This window comes from Rhinopithecus roxellana, chromosome 16 (genome assembly GCF_007565055.1).
Source record: "Rhinopithecus roxellana isolate Shanxi Qingling chromosome 16, ASM756505v1, whole genome shotgun sequence".
NCBI classification, from domain to species: domain Eukaryota; kingdom Metazoa; phylum Chordata; class Mammalia; order Primates; family Cercopithecidae; genus Rhinopithecus; species Rhinopithecus roxellana.
In genome coordinates this window covers 1,447,714-1,468,687 of record NC_044564.1, presented here as the reverse complement: position 1 = coordinate 1,468,687, position 20,974 = coordinate 1,447,714, and the positions used below count along the sequence as shown (strand labels likewise).

The window sequence follows — 20,974 nt, the reverse complement described above, 5'->3', positions numbered from 1 at the left end:
TGATATGGTTTAGACTCCTCCCACAGTTTTGAGTCTTCTGCTTGATAGCAAAAATAAGAACCAAATCCCCTGTTTAGGACCTTTCTACTACACTGTCCAACTTTGCCCCCAATCTCTAACATAGAGGGCACAGCTTTCTTAACTTTGAGATGCACATTTCTCTAAGCTTTACATTTCTAAAATCCGAATACAATTTACAACCAAAGTAAAAAGAAAACTCCGGCCTCCAGACTGAAAGGTTAAGACATGATGAGTTGTTGTAACCTATGCATGTGCAAACTTGGCTATACACAGAAAATATTACAAATTGAGTATCCCTCATGCAAAATGCTCAGGACCAGAAGTGTTTCAGATTTAGGATTTTTTTCAGATTTTGGAATATTTGCATATACATAATGAGACATCTTGGGAATGGGACCCAAGTCTAAATATAAAATTCATTCATGTTTCATATATGCTTTATATAGCCCAAAGGTAATTTAAAATAGTATTTGAAATAATTTTGAGCATGAAACAAAGTTCATGTTAAGTACTTATGTGTAGAATTTTCCACTTGTGGCATCATGTTGGTGTGCTCAAAAGGTTTTGAATTTCAGATTGGGGTGTTTGACCTGTATTCATTTCACCATCACTGTAATTACTTGTCTTGATAGCTCCCTCGCAACTATAACTTAGGTTGAACAAGGATTTCACTATGATTCAGCACTAAAAGGAAAAGCTACTGTGTACACAGAAAATTATAGCAGAACCATGCCAGGAAATACAATTACGAGCAATGAAATTTCCAAATATTGCAGAATAAATCAGAATTTTCAAAGTTTGCAGATGTTAGCATGGTGACATTTAGACGTCAAAGGAAGTGACATGAGGAAAAAGAGACGACAGAACCCTTGGGGTTATTATTCACGGTATTATAGTATCAGGGTAACAACTCTCGGGGTAACATATCTCAAGTTGAGATCTTGGCTCTTAGGCCCAATATAAAGGATTTCCTTGGTTGCCTCATTTCAGTACGTCTCGAGGTCACACATGGAAGCACTATTACTTCTATCTACTGCCAGGGCTACCCAGGGTTAATTCACAAGCCCTATGTCTTGCTAGAAAAGCTGAGAGGTAAACAGCTGTGTATAGTATTAATATATGGAACAGACATTTCTATCACCCTTGTTAAAGAAATAAAAATTAGCAACAGAAACCTTGTCTTCCCAGGCTTAGTGTGTCATCATCTATATAACCTACTCATAGTCTTTTTATGCATATGTTTGAATACTCTTTCCTTTTTCAACCCTTGTTACTGGCCCTCTCCAGCCTTCCATCACCATCTTACTCCAATTCAGAGTTCAACTGAAATCTCTCTTTGAAATTCACTAGCAATGCCCTTCTGGTCAAATTCAATATTCTTTTCAAAACGTTTCAGGATATAAGACAGAGTGCCACCCTTTCTTTATTAGTTTTTATATGACATTACAGTTCCCAAACTTTGCATTTGGCCCTTTGGTACATCTCAGGTCTACATCTCCAAGCCTCTTGGCCTTTTACCTGTGCTCCAAACTTGTATTTTAACTACACCCAGGAAACACTCTGCTTGGCTTACTTATCTATGCAAAGTCAAGCAGGGAGTTTAAAATCCAGTTTTTTCATCACTCTGACTTTGCTGGTGATGACCCTTATGTTCCTCACTCTACCCACTACAGCACAACTATACTTTTCTTCGCAGTGAGAGTATTTCCAAATATTACAAACATGTACCAACAGGCAAGTAAAAGACCTAACATGCACAATGTGCTTTATTCAGTTCGCTTCACTACAGCTGAAAGCAGATCACATCACTGCTGGCAAAGATGAAAGCAAAAGTTAGAAGTTATTTTTAAAAACCCTTTCAGGGACTAATGTCAGCCCTTTTTATCATCCAACCTATTCTTCTACCCCAGTTCTTCTGAGTAATCTGCCTTATCCCTTTTCTCCATTCTCAACACCACACCCCCTTCTCAAGGAGATGTGCCCTCTCTTCTCCCTCATCCACCTCTGGAGTAAAGCACACTATACAGATTTTCCTCTTCTTTTTATTAAATATGTTGCTTTGTCTCTGTATACATGGCTAAAACCCTGACCTCCAACCCCTTCCAGCCTACTGTCCTAGGTTTTGTTCCTCAAAATACTCAGTTCTCAATTCAACCCTCCTGGGGCTACCCTGCAGCAGTAATATCAAAGTAAGCTTGTCAAAATAGAGAACACCATATAATGTACACAAAATTTTCCTCTAGTCCAGATAATATTTCACCCATGAATTTAGGGCATCAGAATAAACATCTGATTTTTTCCAGATAAATTCCAATTACTTCTGCCACTTTTAAAGAATTTAAGATGTACTGTTTATCATTTAACCCACATCACATCTTAAAAGAATAGGGCACTCCCAAATTCACAAGCTCTTGCTTTTCCACATTATCTTCACTTTCCAGTCTCCTAGTCTCAATGGAATTAGCCAATATAATGTTAACTGATATCAGAGAAAACACACTAAAAACAGGCTGCCCAAATGGCAAGATGGGATTTAACAGGGCAACTAATACAAAGGCTTTCACTTATATTCAAAATAAATCACACAAGTACAGCATAAAGATCTGGTTCGCAGATTTGAGGAGTTTAACAACACATGTGAAAAGAGTCACAGCCTTTATCTTTTAGTCCATTGACTGTACTACTTAGAGTTGTCTGAGGAAACAATAGGTGAAAGCAAAAATCCAAACTTGTAGATGTTCATTACAGTATTTTATGATTGAAAACAACCTATGTGAATGACAATACAATGACAGAATGAATCCTGATCCAATCATAAATGAAAAACTATATAGCCATTAAACTGGTATTTCAGAAGCATGTTTAAGGACAAGGAAATCGTCCTACTATTAAAGGGAAGGAAGTAAAGCTGTATAGTGTGATTACAATTATAGTCCTGTCAAGTAACCTTGTTTTTGTTCCACTTCAATGAGTTGAGGGGATATTTTAATATACAGAGCAGATGTGTGCACTGCCTTACCCCAGGCCCTGAAAAGAAATGGAGAAACTTCTATGTCTAATGGTGAGTGCTAAAACAATAACCGAATTTCTTATTTCCTCTCAATCTAAGTATGCTTTTACACAGTTTCTTATTAGATTTTAATTTGACTAGTGGGTAGGTATTATAAGGATATGGTAGTTAAGTTGATGGAACTCAGAGACAGAAAGACAAGTTAAAATCCTATCTTTGCCAGTCAGGCACTGAGTAATCCTGAGGAAGTCACTTAACTTATTTGAACTTAAATTTCTTCAACTTACCTCCTAAATTCATAACATGCTAACAGTACCAATTCTCAGAAGGTTTGAGGGTTAATGAAACAGCATACACAGAATACTTAGCACAGTGCCCAGCACATAATAAAATGCTCAAAAATTACTTTATGCACTTTTTCAGCAAATATTTCTTTAGAGCTCCTACTATATGCCAGTCTCTGGTCTAGATGCTAGACAGAGAATCAGAGCTAACACTGAGACAGCTCCGGGAGGCAACACTGACACAGAACACAATACAAACCATATGCACATAAAACAGTGAATGTTCACGGTACCTCTATCGTCTCTTTCTCCTTCATAAATATTCATACAGTTTTTCAACAATATGACTGAACAGACCTGGCTCAAGAACTTTACTATAGTAGCATTAGGCACACACAGAAAGTATATTTTCAGTTCCAACCCAAATTAACAGTGTAGGGACACATCTAATGTATGTATGTAATATCCCTAACTAATAAACAAGTTAATATCTACTTAGCCATAAAATGTTCATGCTGGAAGGAATGTGAACAGAAATATCAGATCCCAGGTCCTTTAGAGATGAAGAAACAGAAATGTCCTAATAGTTACATCAACATAATCTAGATTTACTCCAAAAGTACACAAAGAAAAAAAGGATTACTTGATAATCTACAGTGATTTCCACCCCTACTCCCCACAACCCCTCACGTAGGACGAAATGAAAAATTCAACCTTTCCCTTTGGAAAGCACGAGTGGCTGTAGGAGACACTGGCTTGGCTGCACAGATGATAAGGCGTAATAATGAATGTAAATGAAAGTGGCAGATCATCCTGGGCTAGGGGAATGACATACAAAACAGAACTGTGGCAGAGAAGGAACTGTGGTAAGAGAACTGTGGTAACCACTCCCAGCTGCCATATACTCGGGCAGAGGAGAGCAATACCTGGGCCAGCAAACAGCGAAAGATCTCTTGGAGCCACAGTTGAAGAAATGAACTGATGGTCCTGTGCAGTTAGTAATTTTAGAAGCAGAAAGCAAGACCTGAACACCTTTTTCTCAGAACACGACAGTGAACGTAACCTGTGTAGCAAGAAAGAAAAAAATCTTTACGAGGACAGAGATAATCAGGATGAGATTCCTGCCCTCAAGTTCACAACACAGAGAACACGCCACTGATAAACAGTGATGCAAAGTGCACAGATCAGAGGACAGAAAATGGAGATTTCTCTGAAAAAACGACACCTAAACTAAGACTTAAGGAAAGCTAGTGAAGAAAGGAAAGTCATTTTAAGTAGAGGATATACAAAAACATCGTACAAAAGATGCCAAAATCGGCCAGGTGCGGCGGCTCATGCCAGCAATCCGAGCACTTTGGGAGACGGAGGCGGGCGGATCACGAGATCAGGAAATCAAGACCATCCTGGCTAACACGGTGAAAACCCATCTCTAGTAAAAATACAAAAAATTAGCCGGGCATGGTGGCAGGCGCCTGTAGTCCCAGCTACTAGGGAGGCTGAGGCGGGAGAATGGCGTGAACCCGGGAGGCAGAGCTTGTAGTGAGCTGAGATCATGCCACTGCACTCCAGCCTGTGTGACAGTGAGACTCGGTCTCAAAAAAAAAAAAAAGCCAAAATAAAAACTTGAGCCAGGCGTGATGGCATGTTCCTGTAGTCCCAGCTACTTGGGAGGCTGGGGCAGGAGGATCACTTGAGTCCCAGCAGTGTGAGGCTGCAGTGAGCCATGATCAGGCTACAGCACTCCAGCTTGGACAACAGAGTGAGATCCCGTCTCAAAAAAAAAAAGAAAACAATAAGGGAGTTTGGCAGTTTAGGTGACGTAAACAAAAACCAAAAAAACTGATAAAATTCAACAGTTGTTCATGATTTTTAAAAATCTTAGCAAACTGATAAAATTCAACAGCTCTTCATGATTTTTACAAATCTCAGTAAACTGCAGTATTTAAAAAAAAAATCTGAAATAATCAGATTAAAGAAAAGGCATAAAAGCAGGCATTACATTTAATGTTGCATGACTGTTCGTTTTCCCCTGAAATCACAAATAAGAAAGGGATATCTATCACTACTTCTCAACATTATATTACAGGTCTGAGTGTAATAAGAAATAAACAAAAGGAAGATAGACTGGAAAGAAACAGAACTATCATTACTTGCTGAGGACAACTATGTACATGGAAAATCCAAAAGTGACCTACAGATCAACTATTAGAATCAATTAGTAAATCTAGCAAGGTCACTAATACAAGGTTACTCACTATACCAAAAAAAATTAAATTAAATTTAAAAATCATTCTTAAACCAGCAACAAATAGAAAACATTTTTTAAAAATCTAAAAACTAGGAATAAACCTAACAAAAGACAGGTAAGACCTCTGCAGAGAAAGCTTAAAAAATATTACTCATTGATAAAAATTACAAAGGAGATAAAATAAAATTTTAAAATGTATTTATAAATGGAGAAAAATGACAAGCTCCTAACTGGAAGATTCAATACTGTAAAGAGGTCAATATTCCATAAAGTGATCTGTAGATTCAATAAAATCAAATCAGAATCCCCACAGGGTTTTTATTCAGTGGGAACTGACAAGTTGATTCTGAAATTTATATGGAAAAACAACATCCCAAGAATGACCAAAGTAATCTCTGGAAGACTTACACTACTAGATATCAACACTGGTAACATCATAATAATTAAGACAGTATGGTAATGGCACAAGGACAAATAGGCAAACAGAACAGAGATTCCAGAGACACAGACCCTCACATGTACAACCTCTTGATTTATGATGAAGGTGATACTATTGTACACTGGGGGAAAGAAGGTATTACCAATGAATGGTTCTGAGTCAACTAGGTATCCATATTTTAAAAATAATAAAAATCTCATACCATAATAAATAACCAACTCCAGATGGACTACACATCTCAATGCGAAAGGTAAAACAAACCCTTTAAATGAAAACACAGGAAAACATTTTTAAAACATCTGGGTCAGAAAGAGTAAGCAAACAGGATTCAACAAGCACTTAACCTTAAAGAAAAAAATTGAAGGCTGGGCACAGTGGCTCACGTCAATAGTCCCAGCACTTTGGGAGGCCGAGGCAGGCGGATCACCTAAGGTCAGGAATTCAAGACCAGCCTGGCCAACACGGTGAAACCCCGTCTCTACTAAAAATACAAAAAAAATTAGCCAGACGTGGTGGCGGATGCCTGTAATCCCAGCTACACATGAGGCTGAGACAGGAGAATTGCTTGAACCCAGGAGACAGAGTTTGCAGTGAGCTGAGATTGCACCACCGCACTCCAGCTTGGGTGACATAGTAAGGCTCCGTCTCATCTGAAATATTCATCTCCCTTGTCAAACAAAACGCCAAAGCAAGCAGTTAAATTGTGGTTGCAGTCTCCTAGAACACAGCTGAATTAAACCAAGCAAGGACAGAAAAGCCCGCCAAAATGAAAGCGCTTTTGTATTATTTATATAATATTTGTATTTTTATAATATTTCTAATCATTAAATTTTGGACTCCCTTGGGGCATAAAGATATAAGCATCTGGTGTTGACTGAACTTCTTTCAGGGGAACATTTGCCCTTTGAGACTAAATTATATGTATATGAAAACTTAGGCGTGAGATGTACTGCAATCAAGCTAATAAAGTTTTCAGACCTCAAAATCTACATGCTGAGGCTTGGCATTAGGATATGGGTTTCCAACTGCTGGTAGCATTGATACAGTAGCATCTTCGCTAATGAAGAAAGTGGTGGGTTGGTTATTAAAAGATAAGGATCTGCCAGGCTCAGAGGCATAAGGGTCTTGATGTCATTTATTCCTTGGAGAACTGAAGATACAACACAGAAGACTATCTTGCAGAATTATGAAATCTATATACAAGACAAAAATTACTAGGCTCTAGACAATAATTTAGAATGGTTCACAGGTGATTATACTCATGTCTTCCATGAGACTTTCCTTTTTCCCAGTTACAGAGACTAAGCTAAATCAGATGGAAACACCCAATTGCTTAGGGCAACTACACTATTTCCTCAGGGACACACCATCTGTTTGCAATGCACAGCTAATTCTGAGCCTGGTGGTCCTTGCAGTTTCCCTTAAGACTTCTGCCTGATGCCTAAAATCCCTTAAAACTCGTCCCTCCTTTCCCTTCTCCCATGGTAAGGCAAGAGCAGGCCAGATCGGACAAAACTTAAATGATAGATGAGATCTAGATAAAATACTTATGTGGCCTTATTATTTATTTTTTTAAGAATAAAGAGGAAGAAACAATTATGATCATGGGGAGAAAGAGAATGTGAGAGCAGAAAGGCTCAAGTTTCTATATGCATCGAAATAAGAAGGAAGAAAACAAAAGGACAATGTACCATGGAAAGAAGGAAAGCAAAATAATGGAAAGGGAGAAAAAAAGAGCATCTCTTCCTAGGAAAGTAATCTACGGTGCTGTGTTAATCTGCCAGTGCTCTGGTGGGACTGGCAATCAGAAACTGTCTTCCCTCACAGACAAATATGACCAGACTCTGGCCCCTGGTTTGTAATTTTTTTCCCAAATGTAAAATGAGACAAAATAACTAAAACTACTTTAACTTGTTTATTTTGATAAAATAATTACATATTATTATTGTTGAAGGAAATCTACAATACACAATCTTGGGTGTTTTTATTTAAATCTATTGCACATTGAATAACAAAATTAAAACGTCAGTTTTTCAATTGGAGAAAGTACTCAAATCAACAACCATGTGCTGAACAAAGAGACCCAATTAGAGCACATTATAGTTTGATTTGGAAATGAATACATCAAGCAAAAAACTAAAAAACCCATACATATATCGTGTGCATGCATACAAATGAAAGGACAGTTACTGCTTTTCTATCTCTGTATTTCTCTTCAAGTTTAACTCTATCCTCCATGTTCAGTGCTCCCAAATATCTGTATTAGTCCTAGTTTCTCACAGAAAAAGCCATTTGTTTTTGCCTTTTCCCAGGGGACCTATTTGTAATTCAATGCATATTTAAGAATCGTATAATGTAGAAATGTAACAGGATGCCTGAACAAGGTGTCCTAGAACTATAAATATACATTATTATGTAATCAGTGAGGTTTACATCTAGGAAATCTAGACGGAATGGTTTTCCTGAAGCAAATGAACAAAAATAAGGAGGTTCCGTCTCAGTGGTGAGAACAAGGAAACACTGGAACAGACCTGAAGTAGCTCTGCAACTGCAGAAAAAAAGAAAAGTGAATCCTTACAAATTATGGAGAGTGATAAACCCAAACTGTTCACTTTATTTCTCAATGGCCCATGTACAAAGACTTCTATAAAAGCGTCTGCTCAAAAACAGAGACAAGCTTGTTTTTCCCAATGAAATCACAATGTTTCCAACCAAAGAATGCCCTCATGCTAATGTACGTGCCTATCTTTTCTATGAATACTGGGATTACTGTGAGACCAGTACAGTAGGGCCACACTCCCAGATAAGTGTGGTCTCTCCTAAAGTAATAATTCCCAACGTCCATTACTCAGAAATGAAGCAGTTCTTCAAACAAGAAACCCAAGCAAAGACACTCTGGATCTTGCTGACTTGCACGTGTTTGAAGGTAAATGTCTGGCTCTGCCTTTGGTGGCAGTACTCAGATGAAGTGTACCAAATGGAGACACACCAAAAGATAAGGGTGTGAGAAAAATGTCTTTGTAGGCCAGACTGAATAGTTTCATGTTGCTCTCTATTCATTATCCTCTAGCTTTTAGCAAAGCTTGATTTAAATGTCCTAGCCTTACATCAGCTGTTCCATTGGCATTAGGGAAAGACTAATGTGTTCATACTTGGATCAGGGACTTAAACTGGAGAAGGATGGAGGCAGCAGCACTAAATTGAATCCTCAATATGTGTTAAAGGGGAAGCCTCGGAACAAGAATCAGATTATTGCCAGATCCAGCAATAACCTCTTACCACTTGGAGATTCTCCCTGTATTATAATCTTGGCGTTTGGGGTTCCACTTTATTAAGGAAGGTGGCAGCTTCCTCATGAATTCTCGATAGGCAATGAGATCTACGCAAATTATCAGTCTTCCTTACTTGCTTTGGTTACCAGAAAACTCAGAGCTAAGTAAGTACTGTGTTCAATGGATAATTGTAATCTTTTTTTTTTTTTTTTTTTTTTTTTGAGACGGAGTCTCGCTCTGTCACCCAGGCTGGAGTGCTGTGGCCGGATCTCAGCTCACTGCAAGCTCCGCCTCCCGGGTTCACGCCATTCTCCTGCCTCAGCCTCCTGGGTAGCTGGGACTACAGGCGCCCGCCACCTCGCCCGGCTAGTTTTTTGTAGTTTTTAGTAGAGACGGGGTTTCACCGTGTTAGCCAGGATGTTCTCGACCTCCTGACCTCGTGATCCGCCCGTCTCAGCCTCCCAAAGTGCTGGGATTACAGGCTTGAGCCACCGCGCCCGGCCTATTGTTATCTTTCTCTTTGCCTTTTTAACTTACCGATTCTTATCTTTTGTGGTCAGATTTGGTCTTACTGAATTTGGTATTATTTCAAGCTTCCAAAATCCTTTTTTGGAAAATGACCAGAATACAAGCCAATCAATGGATAAACTAACTTTTCTCATATAATACAGGAGTTACAAGATACTGCTCATCTTGAAGCCATGAATCCTAGGGATATTTAGACTATATTTGGCTAAAATCGGTAAGCAAGGAAGCTTGGACTATGCCCAAACATACAGAATTCTAGAGGAGAAACAGAGCTTAGAGATAAACAAGTCCAACCTCCCACCTAATGTAAGAAATTCCTTCTACAATTTCTCAGACAGGTTATCTAGCCTCTGCCTGAATAGTTCCAGTGTGACAGGGAACATACTACCTTACAATGTTCCATTTTGACAGCTATGGTAGATAGTCATTCCTTACACTGAGTTGAATTCTGCCTTTCAGTCTACCAATTAATTCTAGTTCTTCATTACACAGACATGTATTTCTTCTTTCAGAAGACATTCTTTCACTTATTTAAATATATAATAATTCCCCTTTATTGAATACCTACTGGTGTCAGGCTTCGTACTAAGTGTAAATACTACTGTACACTATCTTCACAACGATCAGGTAAATTAGGAAGTATCCTCTTTTGAAAAGTGAGTCACAGATACACCGATTAGACTCTTAATTACAGCCAGGTATGTTGGGGCTTATATACTACTCCTATAAACAAAAATTTCATTAAATTTCTGACAACCAAGTCACATGAATTGAATCTGCCTTCAAAACTGAAAGAAAAACTTAAGTTAGATCAATCCAAACAGAAAAGGAGAGATGGTCTAGGGATACAACTGCACCAGTGTTTGGTTCATTGGGAAAAACAACAGGAAAAGCATTTAAAAGGATAGCCATCAGGGAGCTCCAGGAGATAGTAAAGCTGACACCTGTAACATCAGCAACCATGACCGGAGGCCTAGGCCGCAAGCAGGAAACTTCCTCTCTTTTATCTCAGCCAAGAACCACACTCGCAAGAGATCAAACGCATTACTGCAGAGAAAGCTGCACTGTCCGAAGGTTAATTTCAATACAACCAGAAGATCACAAGTAATTCTGATTATATACGTCTTTACTAAGAGAGGTGGGAGAAAAACAGAAAGCGTGAACCTGCAAAACAGGAGAGAATTATATCCCAGCAAACGGACCAGGACTCCAGATACAAGCTAGGACCAAATAAAAATTCCATTTAAGGTAGCGTTTTAGGACACTAGACTCCTCCCACCCCCAAAAGAGAAAAAGAGAGAGAGAGAGAATATGAGGTGAATGCTAGATGCCAGTAGCCATTTCTTTGCTTAAGATTCTCTCCCATTTCCAACTAGGTTCCATTTTTTACCTTTGCTGACTACTGAGCAATTTTATTTGGCTACCTTCACCTCAAACTCAACAGGCTTAAACCAGAATTCATCTCTCCTTAATCCTCATGCCAAATTACTCATTAAGTTAAAGGCATTATCCACCCTTAAAAAGCTTGGAGTCATTCTTTTTTTCTTTCATGGAGTCATTTCTGTACTCCACCTGTTTACAGCTAAAACCTACTGCCACTCAGTAAATATTTACTGAGTGCCTAGGATGCACCAGGCACTTTCTATACACTTGAGATACATTAGTGAACAAAACGAAGACATTCACTTTCACAAAGTTTAAAATGATAGGAAAGAGACAATAAACAGCAAATAAGTATATATGATAAGTAAATACAGTATGTTAGAAGGTATTGTTACAGAGAAGGAAAGCACTGTAGGATGATGACACCATTTTAAAAGGTGGCAGGATAAGCCTCACTAAGAAAAAGGTGCCATCTGAGCAAAGACTTGCAGGAGGTGAGGGAGGAAGCCATGCAGGTATGTGAGGGAAGAGCACACAAGCAAGGGAACAGTCATACACAGGCCCTACTACTAATTCCTCTGATTTCTTCGTTTCAAATGTCATACAGTCACCATTTCACCCCGTTCCCAATGCCATCAAACCAACTCCAAAATCTCCCTGGGTAGCCACCCTGACCCATTCCCTCTGTGGCACAATTAGACATTCTTTTTCCACATTAAAACACTCACCTGATTTTCAAGGCCTGTAATTCTCTGCGCCCAACCTTTACACCATGAACTTCCATTTCTCCCCTTAGAATTCTTGAAACTTAGAATGCTCTTTCTCCACACACGCCATCCTTCCCAGCTAAGAGGTGCCTCCTTTCCACCACACATCCACTCAAAGCCCTATCCTCCTGCAAGGCAGAGAGATCAAGTCCTACCTCCTCTGTAAAGCAGTCCCTGTGGTTGCTAGTACTGAGTCTGTAGTCATATTTCCTCAGCATCAATTTTTTAAAAAGCAAGACTGCCTCTCACTTTTCCTATATTTCTCATCATGTTGATCACTACTAAATATTTGCTAAGAATAGATGAGCTGTTTCCTCTGTAAATTGAAGCTCTTTGTCAATTTAAACACTTTTATTAGCTTTCATAAACTGCTGAAATAGAATGATTAAAGAATGGTTTGTTGTTGGTTTTTTTGAGATGGAGTTTCACTCTGTCACCCAGGCTGGAGTGCAGAATGATCTCAGCTCACTGCAAACTCCGCCTCCCGGGTTCAAATGATTCTCCTGCCTCAGCCTCCCATGTAGCTGGGATTACAGGTGCATGCCACTACGTCCAGCCAATTGTTTGTATTTTTAGTAGAGACAGTTTTTTTATTTTTTGAGATGGAGTCTTGCTCTGTCACCCAGGCTGGAGTGCAGTGGTGCGAACTTGGCTCACTGCAAGCTCCGCCTCCCGGGTTCATGCCATTCTCATTCTCCTGCCTCAGCCTCCCAGGTAGCTGGGACTACAGGCGCCCACCACCATGCCCGGCTAATTTTTTGTATTTTTTAGTAGAGACAGGGTTTCACCATGTTAACCAGGATGGTCTCGATCTCCTGACCTCGTGATCCGCCCACCTCGGCCTCCCAAAGTGCTGGGATTACAGGCGTGAGAGATGGGGTTTCATCATGTTGGCCAGGCTGGTCTTGAGCGCCTGACCTTGTGATTCACCCGCTTCGGCTTCCCAAAGTGCTAGGATTACAGGTGTGAGCCACCGTGCCCCACCCAAGAATGGTTTTTTATACTTCAAAAAAAAAAAAAAAAAAAAAAAAGCATAGGTGCGAGATTTTCCAAAATGTTAATAATGGCTGGTGATGGCTTTTTTGTTTTCTCTAATACAAATTTTAAATCCTGTGCTTATGTTATTTTTAGAGGAAAAGAATTTGCTATGAATATATGTATAAATCAATAAAAATAGTAAGTAATCAACTATCACTGGACTTGTCAGGGAGACTAAAATTACCTAAAAATATAATGTTAAAGAAAGACTGTTAGTATCTGAATAGCCTGCAGTTGCAAAGAAACAGTAAAACTGTAATCAAGACAATCTGAAGCAAATTCTCATGGTTTGCAAAAAAGAAAAAGGAAACTTTCCTGCTGAAGTGGCTCTAACAATGTATTTACTCTATATGAAAGCAGCATGGAGGTACATGACCCCATCATAAGTAGAGGAGCATTTGCATAGGAAAAGAGCACATACCCTGGAGTGCTCACATGCAGGCTCCACCTTCCATTAACAGCATAACTTCAGTTTCCTGGTCCATAAAATGGAAACAAAAAGGGTCTTCTTTCATAGACATGAACTAGGTTCCAACCTGAGCAAAATTATGTCAATCCTGCCTACCCAGGCAGATGGGGTTTATGGTAATACAAAATCATTTGAGTCTCAGTGGTTGAACTATTGTTAGTCTACATCTGTGCCACTCAAAGCAGTGTCTTCCTTTTATATGTGTATTTATGATTAGAGGATGAAAAACAAAATACTAACACCTTTGGATAATGTTTAAGAGAGCTAAAAAGAATCTTGGGGTAGAGCCAATGTTATCAAAACCTACAGTTATCTTCTGAGCACTGGTCACCTGTATCTGGGAACAAATGGACTTAAGAGTTTGGAAATTAACCAGCAAATAAATAAGTTTTGATACTCTATACAACTACCATTCAAGTTTGGTTATGAGAATTAAATGATGGCATATTAGCCATGGTCAAAGAAAAAAAAAAGAGAGAAGAGAGAATTAAACGAGACGAGACGGGTAGAATACATAGCACATTCTTGTAACCCTTCAAGAAATTTCAAAGCAACCTGTGTGTATACTCTGCAAATCAATTTTTTTTTAAAAGTTAGATTATAAATCATTCTTTGAGGGAGCAGCTTTACAAAAGACTTGATCTGATCTATAAAATTGGGCCATAAAACCAACTGGACTCCGTCCACTAGTATTTAAGAAAGTGATGTCTGAGATGAATAATTACAAGTCTACCAACCAATTTTTTTCATGAAGAAGGGTAGCCACAAGAAACTTACCTGGAAAGCAAACAAAACACATAAAATTGGATCTAATTCAGAGCAGCAAACAATTTTAATGTTTATGGAGACTGCCTGGATTTGACATTGAGAAAATTCAGTTAAGAATGGCACTAAATATTATCCTAAGTATTGCAGTTAGACTGAGCCAAAACAAACCATACATTTTGAGAAGACTCCAAAAATTTCCTCAAGCTAGTTCTATGGGACAAAGCATTAAAAAATCTCTGAGAAATATGCCAGCATCTGCCCTCAATTCCAGAAGCAGGAAGCAAAGATGTGACCCAATCACATGATATCAAACCACAGTCCATCTGTTCAGAGAACTCTGTGTTACGTAAGCCATGATCAAGGAAGAACTGCAAAAGGCAAGAGGTTTGTCGACATTTGCAAGGGGCTCTGTGATTTGAAGAGACACGTTCTCACATTAGAAGGGCCATCCATAGGACAACAGCATTTTCAAAATTCCACTTATTACACATGAACATATTTGGTGCAATAAAATGACACTACAAGAATGGTGATGAATCCCTGTAACTGTTCAACTAAGGCCGAGAACCTTTCAACAGGGGTCTTCCTCACATGAGCGGCCCTCCTCACAGGAACAAGATTTATCTTCCTCTTGATTATTTTTATGTCAATTCCTCTCTTAATTTCAACAACAAAGCGGATCATCTAATATTCTAAACCAAGGCCTTTTAATTACACCCCAATTCAATTAACCGTACTTACTCAAGACCATCTTCCAAACTACTATAGGTCTACTTTTCTCAATCAATAAGTATTATACCAGGTCCTTTTATCAGCAATTAAAAAAAAAAAATACTGACCTTTCCCTTGAAGACTTTAAGGCTTTAATCATTCCCCCTCTCCTCTACCTTTAGAATTCACTTTTCATAAATTCTGTGAAGTTCAAGGCCTACTTCACTTAAGTAAGTCACTCATCCCTTCATGGATGCCAACACCTACCCCAACCCTGTCCCACCCCCACCTCCAAGTCCTTCACATTTTAAAGCACCATACAGGGCACGAGATGTGGAATCAGAAAATCAAAGTTCCTTCTCTGTTCTGCCCCTGTGTCACCCTAACAAATTCACCTGAGTCGTTTTTTAATCTGTAAATTGAAGTGATAATATACTTAGGACTTCCAACATTTGACTGCCTAGCCCTACTGGCCATCCCATAATGTTATTCTCCCTCACTCATTCCACTTTGATTACTTTTGTTTTGTTTCCAGCTATGTACTATAGCTTTTAGGATTGGGGAAAAAATGATAGAAGTTAATACATCCAAATTCCACAGTACAGAATAAGGAACCTAACTCGGAAGAGTCACTTGCCAGTCAGTAAAAGCCTTGTTTCCTCCCTTGGAGTAGACCCCAGGACAGTTAGAGACACAACTTTAAGAGAACTTTCACACTCATCAAATCCCCCTCTGAATTCTACCCACCCTTCAAAGTCAGTTTAAGTTCTAAAGTGTCCAGGAAGCTTCCCCCATTCATTCTAGCCTACACTAATTATTTCCCTTTTTGAATACTAATGCCTCCCTACAAGAATTATATTAAAAATATTTAACAACTGGCACTACAAGGGTACCAACAAATAAGAAAGGATGTTTAACCAAAACAAACATGGCCCAGTGGGAACTACTTGAACATCAGTCCTGCTCATTAGTAACAACACAGAATAGCCACCTCAAACTCAAATACCACTTTCTCATGTGATCCTCACAATCTCATGAATTAGGCAAAAGTAGGTATTGGCCCTATTTTCTGCATAACTGCTGGTGAAGGTGGGACTAATAACCAGTTGCTTTCAACACACCATACAACTTTTCCTGATTATTTATACGGAATTATAAGTTAATACTGCATAAACCAGACTTACATAAAACAGTATAAATACTAAGGGAATGCTCAAATAGAAATCAACAAGCATTTATGTGGAATAGAATATAAAACACAGTGCTAAGTTCTGAGGCCATAAAAGAAAGAAATGGCATGAATCTTGTCCTCTGGGTACCTATAACACATTCAAGTATTGCTAAGTAGCAGCACAGGCAGTAGAAACGGACAACACAAACTGTTAAGTGTTGCAGAGTTCTGGAAGACAAAGAATTCAAGAACTAAACCAGCACAGGAAGTCAGGGCTGAGAAGTTCTCACACTCCCACAACAGGGGCAAAACTAAACGTGTAGTGAAAAGGCTGAACAGTCAGGAGTCAGTGAGAAAGAGAAATTGCTTGAAGGTCTGCAGTCATGAGAAATGAGATCCCTGGTAGGACACTCAGAGATGGCCCCAATCAGCTGCTCAAGTGTGGTACTAAGTGCTGAATACAAATGGGAAATCTTATAAACCTTCATGGGGATGGCTGAGGAAGATTAGTTTGGCAGTAGCCCATAGAAAAGCCTAGATGAGAGAAACATGGGAAAGCAACTAGATTTGGAGGATAACAGGCAGGATTAAGCTGAAGGCTGCATACTAAGAAAGGAGGAGACATTCAAGAGGCATTCATAGAAAGAAGAGTTGGATTGGGGGCATGTTTTCAAAGAAAAAAAGTTATGAAATGGCAGAAAGGAAGCAAACAGCATTCTCAGATGGGATATAAATATAGACACAGTGGTACTAAACTGTGTACTAGGGACAAGGAATCAATTTCCCTAGAGAAATCTATGTTGGAGAGAGAAGTTGGGCAGACGACAATAAAACATACTCAGAACATAAAAAAGTGCAAGTCTTTAAAAGAGAAGCCAAATTACAGAGGGGAAAAAAAAGCATTTGACCTTTTTCAGAATGTCTTTTAAGGGTGGATTGAGGCATCATCATAACCAACAAGGAAGGCAGACAAGCTGAGGCAGCCTGGGCTTAGAGTAATAAGCACCTGGACAGCTTTGTATTGTGTGCATGCCAAGGAGACTGTAAACTTCTCCAGGACATGGACTGAGCAATGTTCTGTATATTCAACTAAGTCCACTACTGTTACTTGAATACATGAACGTTTCTTATGCTACTTTTGGTGGAAAAGAATGCACTGTGCTATTCAAGTTAATAGCGGTGTGGAAATGTTACCTGTGTTTCATGCCTAACTATACTGATTCTCCCAAATGTCCACACAGTTATCTTGCCTTCCTCCCTAAGCCAATATCAAAAATCCATTGCTTCCTCTAATGCAGGAGGCCCACGTGAAGGGACTCAGGAATGTGCTAAGAGTCGGAACGAAGCCTATCTGATATTCAAATCATGAGGACAGAATCCAAAGTGAATAATAAAGAACAATTGCTCATCAGACGACTGAAGAAGAAAAATGGGGCTACGCCAGATAGTATGATGTATATATATTAATATATAAGATATACTGGTTTTGTAAACTGAGATCTGAGTGAAAATCCTAGCTTTAGCACTTAGTTATTGGGTACTTAACGTGTCTGCACCCCACTTTTCACATCTGTAAAGTGGGGCAAATGCCACTACTCCTGAAAGTTTAGTTGTGGTGATTAAATAACGTACTTATACAATAGTGTACTATATGCCTTTACATCGCAGTAATGCCTAATACATAGACAGTAGCTATTAGGACTAATTATAATCGTCATCGTCAGTCTTGATTTTTTAAAAAAAATTTCAACATCTTGCGTCCAGTTTCAGAAACAGAAATGTACTTTCACTGCATTTTAGTTGCTAACACTGAGGCTCTGTATTTTAGCCTCTAGTGTCTCAGTTCAGCTGCTAACAAAGTTTTTCACTCATCCCTTCGAGGATGCCAACCACCTACCCCAACCTGATTTAACATTTTGAAAAATTCAGCGAACATTCTTCCTTGAAAACCAGCTACACAGATGTCTGATTCAAACGATTAACTGTCACTCAAGAAAAGGAATATCGCGAGTGATGGTCCTTCGAGGAAATAAAAAGCGTTTAATCAACTCACAGTCATTCCCAAAATTTCCAAACCCCGCAGAACGAGCAAACGTTCAAGTTTCCAGTACGAAAACAATCCGTAGCCTTCTGGTTACTGGACTCACTTCAACACTCCCCAGACGCACGAAAGAAACATTCCGCGCATCTCCGCGCTTCCTTCTTCTCACACAAAGCCCCCCTGGCTGGAGGAACAGCCCCTTCCAGCAGGGTCGGGTCGGATCGAGCCGGGCGGGAGTTACCGTGGCCTGTAGACCCGGGGGTCTCACCACACGTCGCCTCCGACTCCCACCGGCCGAAGCCCTAGCTGCTCGGAGCTCACACCCCGCCCAGCAGCCGCCTTCCACCCCAACCTCAAACCCCGCCCCGGGCCCGGCAGCCTTGGGCACGGACCCTCTTGGGGCGGGGGTCCCCGGAACAAGGTCACGCCGTGCCGAGGGGGCGGCGGCGGGCAGCCACCACTATGCCAGTCCCCGCCGGCCTCGCACTCTCTGCCCCTGGCCCTCGCCCACTCACACCCCAGAGGGCAGCCCCGGACCTCGGACGACTCCGCCCGACTCCACCTCCCTGGGGAGTCCCGAGCAGGGCGGCCTCGGGCAGCGGGACACGTCCGCCCGCGCCCGGACACACGCCCCTGCCCCGCCTCCGCTCCCCGCTTGCGGTTCGCACGGCGGCCGCCGAGCCGCGCGGGGCCACGAGAGCCCGGCCCCGGCCCCGGCACCGCCACCTGCGCCCCCGGCCCCGCGCCATGTTTGAGAAAGAGCAGGAGCGAGCCAGAGGCCGGGCCCGGCCCGCGCGCCCCGCAGTCGCCCGCCCGCCGCGCCGCCGCTCACCCGTCGCCCCCGGGAGCAGCGCCGCCGCCGCCGTCGCCAGCACGAGGAGAAGCAGCCGGGGACGCGGAGCAGCGGCCGCCGCCTCCATGGTCCCGCCGCCACCGCTTGTGGCCCGGCCCGGCCGCCGCCTCACCCCAGCAAGCCTCGCCTCGCCCCACCTCCCCCGCCGCCGCGGCGGCCTCGCTCCGGCCCTTTGTAACTGCTCGGGGGACGCGCGTCCATTGGCTGCCGGGCTCCCGCCGGCCCCGCCTCCCCGCCGCCGCGAGCGGCCGAGCGGGACCCAGCCGAGAGCCCCGCCTGCGGGACCACCGGGCAGCCAATCTGCAGCCGCGGGCGCTGGTTTCTGGCCACGCCCCATGCTCCCCGGGGCCGGGCCGCCAGACCGCGGCCCCGGCTGGATCGGCTCCCGGCTCCCAGAGGCCGCGTGGGGGCGGGGTCTGCCAGCCCGAGCACCGCCGAGCCGCTAGTCCCGGAGGGCCGGGTAGAGCGATGGGTGTGTCTGTGTGAGTCTCTTTCGGAAAAAGGCTGTGGCCGCTCGACGCTCTTTTCTTCTAACCTCCTCTAGGCGCGGAAGATCTGGTACTGCCTCAGCCCCACCCTGACCCCATTCACAGCCCCGCACTGGCAATCGCAGCACATGCCACCCAGATCCGCTGCAGCGCCAGGCCCCTGCATCCACTTCAACTTCCCCTCTCCAAGTCCACGCATCAACTTCAGCTTTCCCCCAAAGATCCCTCCTCAGTGCCCTTCACATGCGACTCACTCTCCTATTTCCTCCTGCGCCCAGCGCTCACCCCAAACCTAGCTCCCCCACCCAATTCCAAACCTAGAAAGTCCTCAGATCCCAGCCTCAGACCCAGATCCTGAGCCGAAACACACCCCCAAATAGCCTCCCGCCTCCCTCCAGCACAGACCCAGGATGGGGATCCAAACCGCTCTCCTCTCATCCCCCTTCCCGATCCAGGTTGGAAAAGGAGGGTCCCCACCCCAACCCCTCAAAGGAGAGGTTCCCCCTTCTTAGCACCCAGCCCCCGTGGGGCGGAGGGGGAGCAGTCATCATTACTTTGAGCTGTGTCTGACACTCCTGTATAATAATCCTGAGGTGTCACTAAAAACCCAAATAAACTCTACGTTTTCATTCTGAATTCCTAATTTACTGCGAGACGCTCCACCCACCTTCCCTCTGCGACGCCAAAATGAGCTCCAGATTTGTAATTCTTCCTGTCAGACTAGTCCTTTCTTCAGACACAAACACAGCCAAGGAGGCTGTTACGTAGAACAGAGAATATTTTTCCGCAGAACCTTTTAAGGAGGAAGTTTTATTTTCTGTGTTATTTGAGCTTGGAATTAAATAAACCTTGATAGCAGGAATCAGAACCAGCCTCTAATGCCAATTTGTGCACTACTTTAGAATCACTGGGTGAGCATTTTCCCCACCTGTGAAGGCTTCCTTCCGGGAGATGAAAAGGGAAAGGGCGTGGATTTTGGAGCTAGGATCTGAGACCCGCGCGCTTTCTCCCTCCTGTCTAGGACACTTACTTAAGCAAGTCAGCTAACCTTTCTCAACCTCCAACAGGCTCAGAGGCCTGCAACTTGCTCTAGACCGCAGCTCCAGCAGCCTCAGCAACAAACTCTCCTCTTGCTCAGGCTGAGGGATTCCAGAGAGACGTCTTCTGGCAGGCTCCAGTCCCAATTTGCCCTCTCAGTTCCAGTTTCTTCAATGGAGATTTGGTGGGCTTTGTGCCACCTGAGGTCCCTAGACTGCCTTTTTGCTGCCCTATTTGCAATGTCTTGCGTAAGATAAAAGCTAATGAGATTTTTATTGTATGAATGAATAAATGATCTCAGAAAGTGACTGTTTTTCTCTGGCCATTAGCTTCCTCATCTCTAAAATGTAAATAATAATAGTACCTACCCCATTTATAAATAAAAGGGATTGAATCACTTGTCTTGGGCCCCTTAAATGACGTAATGTGTCTGGTACAGTGTCTG

The 20,974-nt window shown here is 42.0% G+C and overlaps 1 protein-coding gene across 2 annotated transcripts in view; it reads right to left on the bottom strand.

The window, feature by feature from the left end:
- Positions 1-19,172, bottom strand: part of TGFBR1 (transforming growth factor beta receptor 1) — a 50,059-nt gene extending 30,887 nt beyond the window's left edge. Inside the window, exon 1 of one of the 2 annotated variants that reach the window (XM_030919454.1) lies at positions 18,983-19,172. In XM_030919454.1, the coding sequence (XP_030775314.1) occupies positions 18,983-19,070 (88 nt within the window). In that variant the 5' untranslated portion in view covers positions 19,071-19,172. The remainder of the gene's footprint in view (positions 1-18,982) is intronic. The other variant, XM_030919453.1, reaches the window with a different exon arrangement.
- Between the last annotated feature and the right edge of the window lie 1,802 nt (positions 19,173-20,974).